Source organism: Aspergillus fischeri, genomic scaffold (assembly GCF_000149645.3).
Source record: "Aspergillus fischeri NRRL 181 1099437636252 genomic scaffold, whole genome shotgun sequence".
NCBI lineage: Eukaryota > Fungi > Ascomycota > Eurotiomycetes > Eurotiales > Aspergillaceae > Aspergillus > Aspergillus fischeri.
Window position 1 is genome coordinate 729,580 of NW_001509768.1, and position 17,606 is coordinate 747,185.

General features: G+C 48.9%; 6 protein-coding genes across 6 annotated transcripts; 2 read left to right on the forward strand and 4 right to left on the reverse strand.

Annotated features, from left to right (window-relative positions):
* Window positions 1–262: 262 nt before the first annotated feature.
* On the reverse strand, window positions 263–2,265 carry NFIA_064230 (uncharacterized protein; the record flags this gene model as incomplete). The annotated part of the gene is made up of 2 exons (XM_001263155.1): window positions 263–1,242; window positions 1,296–2,265. The coding sequence occupies 2 exons, from the start codon at window positions 2,263–2,265 to the stop codon at window positions 263–265; spliced, it is 1,950 nt and encodes a 649-aa protein (XP_001263156.1).
* Window positions 2,266–5,804: 3,539 nt separating this feature from the next.
* Window positions 5,805–7,279, reverse strand: NFIA_064240 (uncharacterized protein; the record flags this gene model as incomplete). Its single annotated transcript, XM_001263156.1, has 3 exons — window positions 5,805–6,166; window positions 6,225–6,816; window positions 6,893–7,279. The coding sequence occupies 3 exons, from the start codon at window positions 7,277–7,279 to the stop codon at window positions 5,805–5,807; spliced, it is 1,341 nt and encodes a 446-aa protein (XP_001263157.1).
* Window positions 7,280–8,747: 1,468 nt separating this feature from the next.
* NFIA_064250 (BTB/POZ domain-containing protein) lies at window positions 8,748–9,716 on the forward strand (the record flags this gene model as incomplete). Its single annotated transcript, XM_001263157.1, has 3 exons — window positions 8,748–8,881; window positions 9,017–9,163; window positions 9,218–9,716. The coding sequence occupies 3 exons, from the start codon at window positions 8,748–8,750 to the stop codon at window positions 9,714–9,716; spliced, it is 780 nt and encodes a 259-aa protein (XP_001263158.1).
* A 783-nt stretch (window positions 9,717–10,499) lies between these two features.
* On the reverse strand, window positions 10,500–11,630 carry NFIA_064260 (uncharacterized protein; the record flags this gene model as incomplete). Its single annotated transcript, XM_001263158.1, has 5 exons — window positions 10,500–10,877; window positions 10,929–11,006; window positions 11,061–11,235; window positions 11,287–11,422; window positions 11,531–11,630. 5 exons carry the CDS (start codon window positions 11,628–11,630, stop codon window positions 10,500–10,502), a joined length of 867 nt encoding a protein of 288 aa, XP_001263159.1.
* Window positions 11,631–12,485: 855 nt separating this feature from the next.
* On the reverse strand, window positions 12,486–15,792 carry NFIA_064270 (ubiquitin-conjugating enzyme E2; the record flags this gene model as incomplete). The annotated part of the gene is made up of 4 exons (XM_001263159.1): window positions 12,486–12,883; window positions 12,937–15,559; window positions 15,608–15,716; window positions 15,770–15,792. The coding sequence occupies 4 exons, from the start codon at window positions 15,790–15,792 to the stop codon at window positions 12,486–12,488; spliced, it is 3,153 nt and encodes a 1,050-aa protein (XP_001263160.1).
* A 1,029-nt stretch (window positions 15,793–16,821) lies between these two features.
* NFIA_064280 (PRKRIP1 family protein) lies at window positions 16,822–17,448 on the forward strand (the record flags this gene model as incomplete). The annotated part of the gene is made up of 1 exon (XM_001263160.1): window positions 16,822–17,448. One exon carries the CDS (start codon window positions 16,822–16,824, stop codon window positions 17,446–17,448), a length of 627 nt encoding a protein of 208 aa, XP_001263161.1.
* Window positions 17,449–17,606: the final 158 nt, after the last annotated feature.

Here is a 17,606-nt window from a genome sequence, read left to right on the forward strand (position 1 = left end):
AACTCAAAAGGCATCAACTTTTGGTCCTCGAACATGTATCCATAGTACTGCTCCCGTGAACCATGCTAGATGCATCAAAGTAACGACTCTTGACTCGCTAGGTCAATCAATACTCGTCTATGTGTAACAAGCCCACAGCGCAATATCTAGAGGACCGCTAGACGAAGTCTATGCTGTGACACAGACGGCAAATAACAGAATTCATCCAATCCTTTCAAGGCGTCCATAAGGGACTGTGGCTGAACATGTAGCATCGCTAGATTTAAAAAGGAATCTGGGTGCGCCGGTGGGCATCCATGAGCTTTCGTCGCACAGCCTCGCCGCCAGCATATCCGCTAGCCTTGCGTTTCCGAGTAGGAGTGCGCTGGTCTGCATGTCTGGCATGACGGAAGACGCTAGCAGGCCGAGATGGAGAATTGGCAGGCATGAATTCTCGGTGCTGGGGCAACCGTAAGAGGGCTTGATATCTGTTGTGGTTGCGACGGAAGGCCGTCACAATGCCACGATCCAGATGATTCAGGAAGCGTTCAGCACTGTTGGTTTGTTGTACATCACCTCCGCGGTTGGGGGTAGGAGTACCGGATACGACTGTCATGGATGCAGTGGCCATTGGCGAAGCAATCGCATCTTCGTCAGATGCCTTGCCCATCTCCTCGTCTGAGGAGCCGTCTCCAAAGTCGATGAAATCCTCGACATTCAAGGCGGCTTCCGGATCATCGTCGTCGTCATCATCCTCAAAGGAACTATCAATAGCAAAATCACGAGATGGGTAAAATGCCTCCGGGGGACCCATAACTTGACCACCCGGGGCAATGTCGTTTCCAAGGGCCGTCATCATCAGATTAGCACTCGATGCCAACATCGGACTAAGGTCGTGACGGTTCGGCGAGGCCAGAGCATCCGTGTCGCTCTCGTCGATCAGGTGCATAGTAGTGGCACGTGGGCTATTGTTGGCAGTGCCGCAAATGCTGTTGGTGGCAGACTCCAGCCAGTCATGGCGGGATGAGGCATAGGCTGGAATGATCACAAGATGTTTCCCCGTACAGTCGACCAAGGCCACCGGTTTGTGGGGGTCTGCAACAAAAGTACCTAAGATTGGACCGCGCCGACGAGTAGGGGGTTGGCTTTTGTTCTCGTCGGCGGGAGGCAGAGAAGCAGAGGAATCGCGGCGGAGAATGGAACGGGGGTGGGTGATTGTTGCCGGTGGTGGAAGGTCTTCATCTGTGGTCTCGCCATCATCGGCTTCAAACAGGTCAGTAGGAGGATCAAGGGGAAAGTCCAGGTACGCTGCATACTCTCATAGCCACTCGACTCGGATCCCTCGGAAACGGCGTCAGACTCGACGTGGTAAATGTTCGAATGGCCATAGTCCGACTCAGCGAACAACTCATCGGACTGGCGACGGCGGCTGCTGTAGTTCTCGTTGTCGTTCTCAATCATACGACGTAGTTGAGGATCGAGACTGTCCTGTTGCAAGAAATCACTCGGGATCTCATCCTCTGTATGCGAGTCGCTTTCCGACGAGGAATCGGAATCCTCTTCAAAGTGGACACGCCTAGGCATGGGCGTCTCCGCAGCCGCCTCGCTGGCGAAGTCAGTCTCGCCAAAGGTTTCCATAGCACTGTAGAGCTGATCCTCGTCGAAGAACGATGCAGCAGACAGCAGCATGTGGTCTTCAAAAGTGTTGGTACCGGCCAACTCGAGCTCAGACACAGTCGAAGTCTTGAAGACGTCGTCGACGTCGTGCTCATCCTCTGACTCGACAATAAGGAGCTCTTCCAATATTTCAACATCCTGATCTTCATCGTCTCCGTCGCTTATATCGTCCACGGCAGCGTATACATCATCCGAGCTCCCATATGAATCACTTTCATCGCTGCTTCGTTGCCCGTCATAGCCATCATCGTCGGAGAGCCTCACCCTTTTCCGACCTGTAGACTTCATGGCCGACTTACGGCCCTTGTCACGTCTACCGTAAGACGGGCCGCGAACAGCTGGCTGTTCCTTTTCATCATCAGCGTCCTCTTCTGATTCATTGGCATCGTCACTGAGGGCTTCGATAGATGAGACCGAGGAAACGCTGGAGATCGACGAGCTCGAAGCTCTTCGTTTATGGTCAGTAGTAAAGGAGCTGAGAGGGAGAGATTTGCTGGACCGCCGTGACGACGAGCTCGCAGACTTGGGGTCCAGGTGCTTCATAATGTTGAGAGCACGGCTATCTTTGATAGCAACCTTTGGTGATTTGTGAGATTTAGTTTGCGTCATTGTGTTGATAACAATAGAATTGTTTGTGATTGATTGAAGGGGCTCGTCCAGTTTTATTTTGTTGTATTGGGCTTTGGGTTTCAGCGGCCCAGGTGTTGACAAAGTTTGATATCCGTTATGAGCGGATCAATTGCGTCAGAGACTCCAGGAGACTGGAGGTTCGAGATTCGAAAACCGGAGGAGCAAGGAAGGTAAATTTTCAACCGTCAATTCGTAAAGCGTCGTTTCAGATGAAGGAAGATCGGTTCGTTATCGTAGATCGAGATTCGAGAGGGGGAATAGGTAGACGTGACGACGGATGACAAGGGATCGGAGGAGGGGGGAAGGACGAAGACTTTTCGTTGACCACAAAAGCACCTCAAGTCCTCAACGGACGTCAAAAAGTGCTTCCTCTGTGAATGTGCTAAGGGGCAATTTCGACGCTTTCTCACAGTTTGCGTCGAAAGAGAAACAGATATCGTCAAGTCAAATTGGGAGTTACTCGGAGCTGCTGGACTGAGGAGCATAGGACATGCCCCCCAGTGAGTGATCTACAGCTCAACGAAAGCCATTCTGGCACTGAAACCTTGACGAAATCCGGTATATGATGGTCTAAAGTATTTGGAGGGTTAAAAAAGGGTAGATGGTAGAAGCACGATGTTGGTGTTTGAGAATGAGACGGGGTGAATTGGATGAAGGGAAAAGAAGGATCATAGAAGAGGAGGCCGTACTTGGCACTAAGAAGGAGGACGGAGCCCATACTGCTGGGCAGGGCGGGCAGACTGGCTTGTTACAGGCTTACAGCGCAAAATGACCTCGGACGCAGAGACAGACTGCTGGGGCGGACCAATTTTTCCAACTGCTGTGGGGCCTTAATAACCAGGCTCAGCATTCCGTACGTTGATTGGATAAAAGCTTTACTTTAACCAATGATTATTGGTCGGCTGAACTTCACCGCATTTTCCGCTCTTCATTTTTCTCCTTTCTCAAATTTTTTTGGCAGCAATTTTCTAATCACTTAAGAGCCAATCACTATTCAGATACGACAAAAGCCTGAAGGAAGGACGATGAAATGCTCCAGTCAGGGAAAAATACAACAGTGTTAATGGATGAATCCTCCTGGTTTGCGTCAATATCGAGTCAAGATGAGCTGGTCAAGTCCTTTTTTACTTATTAATTAGAGTGGTAGAGAACAATAGAAACCTTTTTGATAAGATACAGATAGTAGACTGGTGTATGCGCGAGCATGTGTAAGGCACGCCTTCAAATTGAGGTGGGTGTTACCTAAGTCGGATGCCTTAGACTGAGATGGCGTGAACATCTCAGAGAGCATACAGTCAAACTAAGAAATGACAGCAAAGAGGTGTTGATCCTGAATCATGACAAGGACGGTAGTGCTCCCGTCCAATAGACCATCAGAAAACCGTCGTTGGAGTGCGCTAATAAGTGGGTGACTCATTTGATGATTCGAGACCGAATTTGACGGTCAAGTCATTATGACCATATGACAGTATTGATTTCTGTCAAGGATCGATCCATGCTTTTCGTACTGCTTGTGCACACTTACCAAACTCAGAAATCAGAACACAGTAGAAAACGGAAAGGGTGATGATACAGCGACACGCCGACACTCCCCTGAGTATAGGTACCTACACTTCGCATGTGTACCACATTTATCTAGACGTACCATCGAATTTGAACGCATGTTTCCATATCATTCAAATTGATAATCTAACACCATCTGATTAAGACATAGTTTGGCTCGTTGAGAATAGCCTCACTGTCGCGATCATACGGGACGGCAGAGCCGGAGTCCTCCGTATGCAAGCAAAGAATGTAGATCCGCTCATATTCTGACTCCTAGACTACACTTCAAGCCTCTGAGGATGATCATTAAGGAGGGGCTTTCAACAGAAGAAAGCAAATTCCACTGCCTGATACCTCATACAGTAAGTACTAGGTTCTACTAGTACTGATAGTGAACGCCTCCCAAAGCCCAGGATGCTAATTGATCCGTGTCCTATGCAAAAAGGCATCATCAACCCCGCCAAAAATTACCTCTCAGACTAGGAAATGATCTATCAGATCTGACACTCTACCTATGGTATATTGCGTCGCAGCTCATGCACCCTGGGAATTGTAAAAGCTCTACTCCGTAGATAAGTAAATGTACTGATGGTACGGGGTATTGATTCGAGATTACTCCGGCCGGTAGGATTGCCAGCTGATGCTACGCCTACAGCCAAATATATAGAATCCGGAGTAAGGTGACTTGACACCGGCCAAGCAGACACGTAGGTACAAATGCAATCCCCATCGATGCCGTCTGAACTCCCTTGCTAGGCACCTAAGTATTCGCTCCTCCACCAGTGTTGGGGTCATTGGCCAAGCTCTCAGGAAAATGTGATTCTATGTTTCAATCTCCTCGGCGTTAATCTAGACAGATGATCATACATACTCCGGCCCCCTAGGCAATTTGATATTTGTTACTGGAGTCCCTGAACTGATAGTGAGTTGTCCACCACTTGCCCTGCTGCCCTCGGCTCTCAATAGGACGCGGAAGACTCTCCTCCTCTCTTCCCCACAGCAGTGGCGACGGCAGAAATGCAGAAACGGGAAGGAGAATGTACTATCATACAGGAGCAAAGATGGCCAGAGGCGTCATTGAGAATAATCTCCGTCCTTCTGACAGATCGCAGCTCAACATTCAGGCATACCTTACCTTGCCGTTTTCGACATGCATATTGCACTTTGATGCTATTGGTTCAAAAGAGCGGTAAAGGGACGGCTGCTGCAGAGATCAAACAGATTTGCTGTACTGTGTACATGCAGTACAACTAGTTGGCTTGGCCGACCAAATATTATTACCAAATTTACTTACTTAGAACCGCCGGATCTTACGGAGTACGGTACCCAAAATCACTAACCGGCGGGATCCTGCTTACACGCGATCGGCACAATCCACGTCCTCTAATTGGCCAATGGGTCTGCTGCACCCCGCAGTAGCCAATTTTCTATTTCTGCCGCATCATGTCCATGACTCTATGTCCAAAGCCAGAAATGGCATAATTAGCATACACATGGCAGTACTGGGTAAATCTGGGCCCGGCCACAACGTTAGAGCAAACTTTATCTCTTGGGCTTCAGATATGTCAGTATGATCTCAGTCTGAGGACATCGTCTCGATGCAGAAATATTGTCCGGTTATGAGTACAGTGTCTTCCAGGCAACAGAGGAGGGAACGAGGACCGATTTCGACAAGCTAGATAGAGAGGGGTGATTGCCACTCGGGTCAAAGCCGTCGTTTTACAACCCGTCCGCTCCACTACCATGGCTCGTGATGTTCGATGGAACGTCCTAGTTTGTCGCTAGTACAGAACAAGTGGCCAATTTCAACGTCTGATCTTTATTGCAGCATTACCATTATTGCGTGACTCAATACTCAATTGATAATCCCAATCCCGAAAGTAACACGTTGCCAAAAAGTGGTATCAAAAAGAAAGCCGGAAAATGAACGATGAGAGGCAGGGGTGGCAGGTTCCGGGAGGATACTGTTCGGCTCACGTCCCTGGATAAGGTTCAACTTTGGGGATCGGTTTCGTCTGGGACCTTGGCCACATAGATAAGATTGATTTTGACCTTGTTGGCTTCAGAGCAGAAGTAGGGGTGCTCTCGTCCTGTCCTCTCTCAGCGGTAGCAGTGGCTGATTCTCCTGCTTGCTGTGCTTCTTTGACGCCTTCGCGGATTTCAGCGACCGATGCTCCGGGAGCCGCTGTCGTGACGAGCGTCTCTGTAGGACGTATCCTTCCATCGGTGGAGTCCTCGTTCAATCTGGAGATTTCCTCCTCTGTCACCAGACGCTCGTTCTCTAGGCGTACTTCACGGCCACGTTTATGACAGTACCAGAGGACGAATAGGAGGACTGTGTGAAACATTCGCCGTTAGTATGCCAGAGCTAATTTCTAGTAGAAGATACTTACTAAACAAAGCCAAAGACCAGAGCACATTCATTCCCAGGACTGCTGGGAATCGCGCTCTCAAAAATGCCATAATGGACCGCAGCATGCCCACAATAGCGGCAGGCTTACCAACCAGCTCCTTCAAACTTGGCACCTTGATGCCCATCTTATTAGCAGCTGCAGCCGCCTTGCCTACATTCTCAACATTGAGGCCGCTTCGGCTGGCCCTCTCGCTAGCCGCTGCGAGAACTTCCGGTGCCAATGTCTCGGTCCACCTCTCTGGCAGTTTCTCAATCAGTTTCTGAAGAAAGCCTGGAAGCTGCGAATATGTCTGCTGTAGCTGCTTATTGCCATTGCTAAGGAGCATCTCCAAGTCGTGGTAAGCGGTGGGTACGCCATTTATGAGGTCCTTGAAGATGAGTGTGAACTTGCGCAGGAGCTCTTGTGTCTCGTCGCTGATCGAGAAGACGCGGTTGTTATCTGCAGCTAAGTTGAGGCGCTCCAGGATCTCCGTCATCTCATCCGTCTCTTGTTTCGCTTCGCTGTTTGCAGGGTCGGAGGATTGAAGGGATTGCGAGGCATTGGGCTCTGCTGGTGCTGTCGGTTCTTTGTCCTAAAACGGAGTCACGATGTAAGTACGCATCTTGCAAGACTACGAAACAACTAAGTTCGCAGAAATAGTGCCGTACCTTCTTCTTCCAGCTTGTGCCCCTCCTACGCAACCAGGACCATATTCCCTTCTTCTTGTCTGAAGGTGAAGTGCTCTCAACATGGGAAAGCTTCGAATCTGTACGAACAACTCCGGCATTGCTCGCTTTTCGCTCCTCCTCGCCAAGCTCCTTGAACTCCTCAACTGGGGAAATTGGTAGGGGGATATTGTATGCCTCTGTGCTTGAGGCATCGACAGGCGGGCGGACATTCTCATCACCGTTCAACGACAATGTAGCCTCTGCCTCTGTAGGTTGAGCAGTAACGGACTGTAGAAATTGCTCGTCTTCGGTCGTCAGGACTGGATCATGTGGCTTGTCAGCCTGCGACGGGCGCCTCCAGTTCTGTAGAGAACTAAAGCGCTGCATCTCGGTAGGTTAATGTTAGATGTTATTCCAATAATAATCCTCTTGGGAATCGAATTGTATAAAGAAGAGGGGGAAAAAATATCCACCAAACGCTCTTGAAAGGGTAAAGATGGCTGGTCGAAGGGAGAGGTCACCGAGACATTGCGTTGTCCTCTGAACTTTTGAAAGCAAGGTATCCCTGGCAAAGTGCACAAAGGGAGAAATATACAGTAACCCTGAGATAATCGCCACAGCGATCAAAATTCATTGAAATGTAAAGTTCTCAGATGGATGCTTTTGAGTTGCTAGTAGACAGGAGGCCCAAACATTAGTTTTCCTTGTAACTACAAGCCTGTTCAGGAACTTGATCTCACTGTCAAATTGCCTGCACACGATGATATCATGCCCAAGGCATCCATGGTCAATCATGTGAAAGCATGCTCCTCAGCCACTCAGCTCCTGCGGTCTACACAGCCACAGTAGCCCAAATTGTGGATAACAGCCACATATTCCATCATCTCCCCACACGATTGGCCCTCAGCTAATCGTGGGGTATAGGTACCTAAGGTATCCAGCCACGGGCCCGATTTCATCAAGTTGAAGATCCTTGATATAATCCAGTTTCCATTGAGATATAATACATTAGGTTATGCTCACTTACATCTGGAAAATATCTCTAGTGTATGAGTGTTTAATGTCGTTTGTGCAGAAAGCGCCTTGGAGTCATATTGGTAGAACTGCATCTTCCGTCATGTCATGACCATCATAAGGCGATATCGATCCTTCTCTCAGGGCAAGGCACTATACACTGTAGATCTACGCGGGATTCTGGCCTAGGAGAAACACGTAGTGTCAGATCTACAGACTGCCAGGTCTCAAAGCTATTGCAAAGCCTCGACAAAGATAGTATCTAGGGCAAAGGCAAGTATTCAGAGTGCTGTGTGCCTTCACAGAAGACCACACTCAAGATTCTTTGAGTCATTCAAGGCTACTATCTGAGTCATGTTCAATAGAGAAAACTGGACGGATGATTACGAGCTTGTCTGCCTATTATTGGTCTTAATTCTGATAGGCATCCTTGTCAGCTGTTAATCCCATCACATGATCTCGTCGCCGGTCACTCGGCGCTTCCACTTGAAGTTCATTTCCTGTTCTCCTCTCTTTCTCTTTCCTCACGCTCCCCAGAGTCGGCTATCGTGCTACGTGGATCTGAACCGGATTCTCGTATGCCAAGCTTGTCTCAAGACAGTGTTCTTCTAGTATGGTCTTCTCAATGAAGACCCACAGCCACGAGAAGATACACTTCTTGGAACAGCTTCCAGGACTCCCCACATGCAGCCTGCATGATTCGGCAGCGTCGCTTCTTTTTATCGACAAGTTCGTCCAGTCTTTTCCATTGTGCTGGTTCCTTCTGTCGCTCGTTTGCGTTCTCACCTGGTTGTCTCTGGTGTCTTTTCTGCTGAAGTTGTTGGACGATAATGATAACACCATGACTTCCAAACGTTCATTCGTTTCGCGGGATCGAGTGGAAAAGTCCTTCAAGTCATTCAGGAGGATGTACAAGGGTCATTCGAAGGTGAAGAAGCAGGGGAAAGAGAGCCCAAAGAGCCAATCCACAAAAGCGTAAGTGGCCTTTCGCGCTTTCGCCTTGCCATCTTTCAGCTATATAAGCCTTGTGATTGAGTCAACCTCTATCCGGAAATATAATTGCATGCTCGAAACCTGATACTGACTATAGAAAGGCAGTCCTCTCGCAAGTCCTATAGTTACATTGATTGTGGGCAGGGGTCAGCGATGCTTCGTAGCTCATGAGGATGTCCTATCCCGGTCCCCTTTCTTCCAGCCTGTGCTAAAGGACCAGTTTGTAGGTGATAATGTGGACAAGGTTCTAGGCTTGCCCGACGAGTGAGAGTCAAGATTCCCTTTTGCCTTCTTTTCAGCTTACTGACATACTGCCAGAGAGCCAGAAATCCTGTCTTGTGTCCTCGAGTTCCTGTACAAGGGCGACTATACCCCTCGCCTCGTGCATGACAAGAGCCAAAGCTCATTCACACTCGAAGGTTACCAGGACACCTCTAGTATCAACAGTCGCGAATCAAGCGCAGCAACAATCTTTCTTTCTGCCATCAACGGTGTAGTCCTCCGGGACACTGCTGTGTACTGTGCGGCTGAGCGATACGGCTTGGAGGCGCTCAAAAGCCTTGCTCTTCGCAAGCAAGGACTCCAGAGGGGTATACCTATCGACGTGATCCTGCGATCCGCCCGGTATGCCTATGACAACACGCCAGACTCTGAGTCTCGACTGCGCGCTCATTACTTAGCGATGATCATTCGCGCCCGTCATATCTTCAAGAGCAGCGGAACCATGCAATTTGACATGGAAATGGGTCATAAATTCTACTTTGATTTGTTTGTTGCGATGTGTAACCACATGGATGATCTGGAGGGACTCGAGTAAGTTCTCCTGCTCTGTGCACTTCTCACTTGTCAACTGACAATCTTATCGGTATAGCCCGCAGTGATCGAGCGCTCAAATTGTCCAAGGACACATGGCCACGATGGATCGAATGGAACCGTGTTCCAATGCATCGAACAGCAAGTAGCTCATTCAGATTGCCTGCCTTGCAACCAGACTGAACATATCGTTTCCTCTTATCTGATACTCACTCTTTGCTTCTACCGAGGTGGGCCGGTTTGTGGTTTAAGCAACCATTGGTTTACCACCTTTTAATCTCGCTGGCGTACCGTGTGGCTTGCTTTCTGTATTCAGATGTCACTCCTTGAAAGCTTCTCCTAGAAGCACTCCGCTCTTGCATGCGCCTCTGTTGTTCAGATTGATGGGAGAATGTGAATCCGCTAGGTTATATATGCGTCTAATCTCTTGACGCATTTAGCAGCTTGTTGATATGATGAGAGAATGATCCTTATCTAGGAATTGAGAGATTCGGCCGCCTCATTTTGCGCTGTTCCTCTAGAGTGCTAAAGGTTGTAAGGTAAAATCCTTGAAGGTCTGGATATTTCGTACTGAATGAAGTGGGAGCGTAAAGCAACATGCGGTTAATATTAATACATAGATGGCTAGGTAGCTAGCCCTGCACTACAATCCTTTTCATAAAGAAATGCTACATAGTAAACACCAGATAGGCCCACTACAGTACTTCCTAATAATGCTGCGATATCACACAAGTCGTCGTGCAACAATCCGCTAAGCGTGAAATGCTCGAACAGCATCAGCTCCGCCCTAAGTCGACTTCTTTCTGCGACCACGCTTGGGTTTCTCCTCAACGGGCTCAGCCTCCTCACCGTCATCAACCACTGACTTCTTCTGACGCTTCGCAGCCGGCTTCTCAGACGCCTTGGGCGCTTTCTCCTCAGCGGCAGCCTTGGAAACACGGCCTCTTCTGGTAACAGTTGGCTTGGGCTGGACCTCCTCCTCGTCAGATTCCTGTTGCTCGTCAACGTCATCCTCGGCGTCGCTCTCTTGTTTGGCGCGGCTGCCCTTCTTGACTCTTTTGGCCTTGGGTGCGGTAGCTTTCTCCTCGGGCTCGTCCTTAGTCTGAGCACGGCCCCTTTTCTTTGACTTGGGGGTCTTTCCCTCCTTCTCGGATGCAGATTCCGCCTGTGATAGTCTTAGCGATACGCGTAGAATGGGCTTTCAAGGAGTCGATACCTCTTCCTCGTCAGTCTTCTTCTTCTTCGGGGCACGCTTGCGGAAGCCCATCATTCCAGGCCTGTTCATCTCGGGATCCTAAGCCTGTGTCAGTATCATCATAAGATGTATAGAGTGGAAGCAAAAACCTACCCCCTTCCAATCCTCATCGTCAACATGTCCCTGCTCCAGAGCCTTACGGACCTTCTCCTGATACCCAGAAGGAAGTTCCTCGAAGCCGTCAATGGCGTCCAGATCCTTCGAGTCACCGCTCGCTTCCTCAACTGCTTCGTTGAGGTTGGCGATAATCTTAGGCGTGACGCATCCCCTGGTTGCGTGTCAGTGATATTTCAGGTCTGAGAGGTAGGGAGTAACTTACCAGTGTCTCCAGAAGAAGCTCTGGAGTTTTTCGGTGTCGACCCAGGTGCCGAGACGGAGCTCGCCTTTACCGATTTTGATCTTCTCCTCTTTGCATTCTTTGTTCTGGCAGCCCGCTCGGCCAGTTGAGGCGGCCTCTGGTTGATGTTAGTGGATTTGTTTGATTTCCGAAGGTGATAAAAACTCGGAACTGGGATTGATGAACAAGTGGTAAGACAGACACATAAGTGCTAGATAAAAAGAACGGATGGATGCAAGATTGATGAAGAGAAGCACGATGATTATCCACGCTTGCAGCTCTCTTGTGTACGGTTGACGTTTGTCCGCCACGAGCATTCGAATCATGGCAGAAATACAGGCAATTGTTGACAGCATTTGAAAAGGATAGAACCATTCTTGAGGACTCGCAATTGATGAAGAAATAATCACGAAGCAGTTTATAGACGGAGAAAAAGCTTACCCAAGCGATAAGTTCCCATATTTTATGGGCAGCAGACGACGACGCGGCCCGCGAGCGATGAGTAGGTACACGACAGAAATTAGAGGATTACTTCTTCGATGAAAAACAAACAGCCGTTATCGCGATTTCTCCCGAAGATTGGAGATACTGCCAGCAGCACCGATGGAACGGGAGCGAGAAGGACCGTGGAGCAGAAGAGGATAGACACAGGATGACGGAGAAGAGGGAGAGAAGATGAAGACGAACGGAACACGCCAAAGACCAAGACCGCAGTGTATACTTCCACAACACAACGCCCTGTCATCCAATTAATGGTGCTCTTTAAATGATTGTAACATAGAACAGTAGTTTGATTTTCTGAGACCTCGATGAATTTCGCCTATGCATTTTTGGGAGGTATGTAGTCAATAAATGGTTGTCTACATTGCCTTACTCTTTAATGGGTAGATGATCTACTGATCGATGAGACAGCTGCTCCCTTTGTTCTGTGTTTCTTTCATTTAATTTCATTCTACACAAATAGTTCTTGCAATACTTTGGTCTATGTACTCCGAACAATAAGACATGAAATTGTTCTCCTTGTCGACATATCTCCATTAGCTGAGGCCGCCAATGTGTTAGTCGAAATCAAGAGCATAGCAGTCTGGCTACGGACTATTTAGTGCCCAGGGCTTGCTTGATAGGCCCGAAAGGACGTTGAATGTCAATGCGGCCCCGAGAGTGAAGCAGAGCCGTGTTTCTTAGGAAGAATCGTTGGCAGTGATTGTCGATTCAATATTCTCCAGGTCGGTGACGTGCTTCCTCAGCATTACTACGGCTCCAAGGCTAAGACGGGAAACAAATGGAGCTGCTGCGTTCTCCTCGTCAAGCTTGTCGGTAGCAGAGGTGTTATTGTGATGGTCAATCATTCTGACGGCCGAGTCAATAGCCCGGCGTAGTAAATAGGGGCGACTAGATGCATCGTCTTTCTGCCCCGATTTCAAATAGTTCCAAGTCAAAACGTCTTCTAAGCCAGCGACTGGATGATGAAGTGCATGCTTGATAAAGTTTCGTGTCGTCAAGAATGCCTTTTCTGTGTATTGTGAGGACTCAACGCGACGGTTGTCGTCCACAGCAAGGACGTCATAGCCGGCCTCGTCTGTGAGATATTTGAGTGATTTAGAACGTCTAGAGATCCGAGGATATACTTACTGTAGAATGGGTTCTTGACCAGCACAAGGCCCATGATGGAGACCAGGATCTGCAAGGCAGTGGACTTAATGGGCGACCAGCTTTCCTCCGGGCTCTTTGTTGGCCAGGTACCCAATATGCTAAGACAGATTCGACCGTCTTCGTACAAGTTGGGATTGACCCTACCCTGCCCATTGGTCCAGGAGTGGAAGAAGGAAGCGGGGGGCTTGTTGGGGTAATCTTCAGGGAATTGGAAATCAATCACAAACGGAGCATACTCGTATGGCGTTCCCTGAGGACCAATGATCAAAACTCGTAGGAGATCTATTCTAGATTCCCAGCTCCGAACAAAGATACCAGGAGGCAGCGATGTCTCGAGAATCTCATATTCCTTCCGTATACGACTCATCCGTAGCCCCGATTTTCCGCGCGTGGATGCTGATATGAAATGGTGGTCAGAGGGAGGATCACTCTCCAGAACCAAGAAGCCTGGAGGACACGTGGATGGTGAAGGCAATGACTGTGCGATAGATGCATTGGACTGATCACCTGCTTTGGATGCCTCCAACTTTTCTTCCTGGCCCTCAACCATTTCAGCAGTGATATTGATCTCAGCTACTTTCGGTGCCGCAGATTCTTCCACGCCAATCACATGGCGCGAGCCGTCATCAAAGCCATCCTCATCATCGGAATCGTTATCCGCCTCGAAGTCATCTTCTGTCAACCATTCCTCATCGTTGCTGTCGTCATCAAGTCGCTCGCCACCTTCATATTCATATGTTCGATCGAACATGAAGGGATTTGACATCCAGGGCGAGAAGCCCGGTAAGCCGAACATGTCAAGCGGGGGAAGGGGCAAAGGGGGCACATCGTAATCGTCATCAATCACCATGAGTATTCTGTCCAAGGGGACGCAAATATCACGACAGCTGTTGCGACCGACTTGTCGAACGGTAATGTTGCCCTCGATGTCCACTGAGACGATCCTACCAAGAAAGTCACACGGGGACTGTCCGTTGTACTCATCGTGATGAACAACATAGCGGGCAGGCAGAGGGGAAGAATCGATCGTGATTCCATTTTTGAACGCTTCCGACTTGAAGAGTGCCAGCTTCATGGATTCAAGATACATCGACATCTCGAAGAAGTTCATCGGAAAGAGAAAGCTGTACAGGGAAGGCCCAGTGACTGCGGGCGGATCGCGAGGTGTTGGTGGAAAGACCGACCGATGGACCTTTTCTGGAACCAGGAGCACTAGATCATCCAATGCTTTTCCTAAACCCGGAAACAAGCTTAACTCATAGACGGAAACTTGAGTAACAATATCACCCAGTTCACCCAATCTGGAACCCGGTTTCAGCATGTTCCCCTTATGGAGCAGCTCGATGTCTGGATCTTTGTACCAGCGAACGGATGCTACTCTTTCTCCGCTGTCCACAGCCTGTACTATGCCAACCTTTCGAGCACGATGGGACTCACTGCGGCAACAAGACGTGCGGATAGTCTCGAGACTTTCGCTCAAGACAACAAGATTTCCAGGCCAGACTTCATCATCACCACCACCATTGAACTTGTGCAAAGAGGTAGCGGCCTCGGTCGTGACGCTCAAATCCTGCCACTGGACCTTCACCTCAGTTCGGGTGGATAACACGCGGAAGAGATTTATGTCATAACCAAAGGACTGGTCGGTTGGTATCTGCTTGTAATTGTACTTCGTTGCATCAGCTGGGTTGCGAAAGCGAACCCTATCGCCGGGGTCCACCTCAACCCACGTGTCCGACCTGACTGTCTTTTCGCTGAAACCCTCGGTGGGTAGCTTGCCGAAGTCGCACTTCATGGCGGTCCCTTGCAGCATTGTTGCTCGGATAATCTCACCGTTATTCCCGCCATATGGTGGTCCTGCACCATAGACATTGGGGCAGAGCCACTCCACATGAATATTCATGGCAGGAGTCGCTAGGACATGACCTTCTGGCTGTGACTTTGAGCCCATTTCCAAAGACCAGTCTCCTCGATCCAAGTTCTTCGGGGATGTCAGGGTATATTGCCCAGGAAAGACAAACTCTGATTCCACGGTCCACAGGTACTCGCCGTTGGACAGAGGATATGACCTTATGGCATCCTGGTTGCTTGGCCATGATACAACGTTGTCGGTACCGACAGTCATAGGAATTTCCAAAGAAAAGGGATCCAGGGGTGACACAACTTTCTGGTTTTGAAGAAGGACGACTGCATCGCGCTCAACCTCACGTACAACCCCCAACTTTTGTTCGTAAACTATGTAGTCACCCTCAGTGAACTCCTCGTAATTTTGAAGCTCTGACAGTAGGACATTATGGAGCAGAGGCGGAGTCGATTCCTCTTCTATGGATCCTGGACGATTGCCACGTTTGATGGCTTTTTCGGCAAACTGCAGCGGCCCCTCCTCCCCTGTCATGGGGTCTGTCTTTCGATATGCAATGGGCTGAAGCGTACAGGTCACGGCGGCGCCAATGACTGTACCGCTAAGAGTATCATCCAGGTCTCTTTTGACAATCTCGCCAGTGCCTAATGCTCGATCAATAAGTTCAAGATCATCCTCATGCAGAAGAGAGTTTCCTTGCGAAGGCTCCGAAAAGTTGACATAGACATAGCCTTTGGGTGGCTTCAAGAGATTAGCTTTGAGCTATGCTGAGCTCGACAAGTAACATACGACGCCAGTCTCTAGAAACTCGAGCAGCTCTTTTTCAGGCACTGAAGAGTACGAGACTATCAAAACATCACCCAGAGGCTGGTGGCTATCGATCTGAGAAGGGGAGACCCTTTTGTCAGCCAACAATATCTGAAGAAATAACGTAAAATCGGTTTGAAATACATCGTGGTGTGTTCTCTACTCATGGCTGCGTCAGTTTTCTGGACATTCTACAGTTCCACCTTGGTCACTCACATTAACGATACCCAACAGGGAGGGCTTTGATTTAAGACGACATAGGTCGTTAAGGTCGAGCTAGGAGGCCTTTGTAAGTTCAAGAAGTCCTTTAACAGGAAATATGACGTTAATAGTGCTGCTGACCCTCCTATTGCCCGGATTGGGGGCTTCAGTAGACATTGTCCTAGAAGACATTGTATTGAGAGTGAGAGATCATGAAGATAAGGAGGGACTCGATGTGCGGGGGAATCAGCAAATGTCAATGTCTAAGCTAAGAATAAGAGCTTCATAGGGTGTGAAAACTCGAAGACGCCAAAGAATTAGTAAAGGTCAAAACAGAAAGCAGTAAGAATAAATGGTGAAGGTGTACAGAGCAAACAGAAGAAACAGTGTTCTTTGAGATGGGGGAAACAATCAACAATAATAGATACCTGAGGCTATCACATGCGGCTAGTTGGCCTCTCAGGTTTCTGCGAATACATGCATCTACTTTTTTATCACTAGGACCATTTACTCAAGGAGGTTGTGCTCTGGCCGTTGATGGCTACATCAAATTGTTTGGACAGGAACATTCCACCTTTAGTCATCTCCAGCAGATCCATATTTTACAGCTACCCACCGAGTCTAAAGAGGGGCATCTGAAAGTTGGAGCAATCTACGGAGTCCAGAGGTACAGAGGATCTGAAGGCTGATAGACATCAAAAAGGTATGTATCCATTTCACCGCCCAGAATTTATCTGCAAGTCGATTGACGACTTCTTCCTCAACTTAGATAGTCGCCTGGTCTCGATCACTTTGAAATACAAAGATATTCCTTGGCTGTCTCTGCGAACAATTGAGTTTTGCTTCCAGAACCTGAACGTCATTTTTCGCGCAAAAGTTCCAACACCGACACCTTACGTCAGAAATCGACCGGACTAGCCTACACGACGACCTCCAGCTCATCACCACCAAAACCACACCCTTGCTTGGATCCTATCGCAGTTTACCATTCAGCCATGTCAGAGCCAGGCCCCGAGTCCATCCCTACAAGCGCAGATCCGCGCAGCAAGAGACCCGTCAAACGTCGCGCAGTCACCCCGCTCAGCGAGCAAGCAACGCAAATCGAGCATCTCTTCCGCGACCCCAATAAAGAAATAAAAATCCCCGAACCGTCGAAGCAACGAACCGCAGATTCACTTGCTCCCCCGCCAGAGATTGTTGCAAATGTCCAAGGTTCTTCGGCGGGTGCGGGCTCCGGGGAATTCCACGTCTACAAGGCGAGTCGCAGGAGGGAATACGAGCGTCTGCGCTTGATGCAGAGTGAGGTCGAGAAAGAGAAGGAGGATAAAGCTTGGGAACAAAAGAGAGAAGAAGCTAGGCGGAAGGATGAGGAGAAAACGGAGAAGAATCGGAGGAGAAGAGAGAAGAGGAATGCTGCGAAGAAGAAGAGCAACAACAACAATTATAACAATAACAAAGACCAGGATGCTGCGGTCGCCAACAAAGGGCCTAATAGGATGGCGGTTGAACAGGCATTAAGGCGTACGGAGAATGGTCAAGGCGACAAGGAGGATCAGGCGATGCTCGTGGATGGGGCTGATCAGTCTATTGAAACACCAGGAGTGATCATTCATGAGGATTAAGCCTACGAGGCTAGCTGGATTGACCAACCTTCGCCGAGAAACGATCCATACCAGGTGGTGCGCACTATGAAGATACCCATGTAATTTTAGTCTAGAAGGATATTCGTACAGTTTCAGAGTTAAATCGTGTAGCATTATGTACGCATTTTTATTCGAAG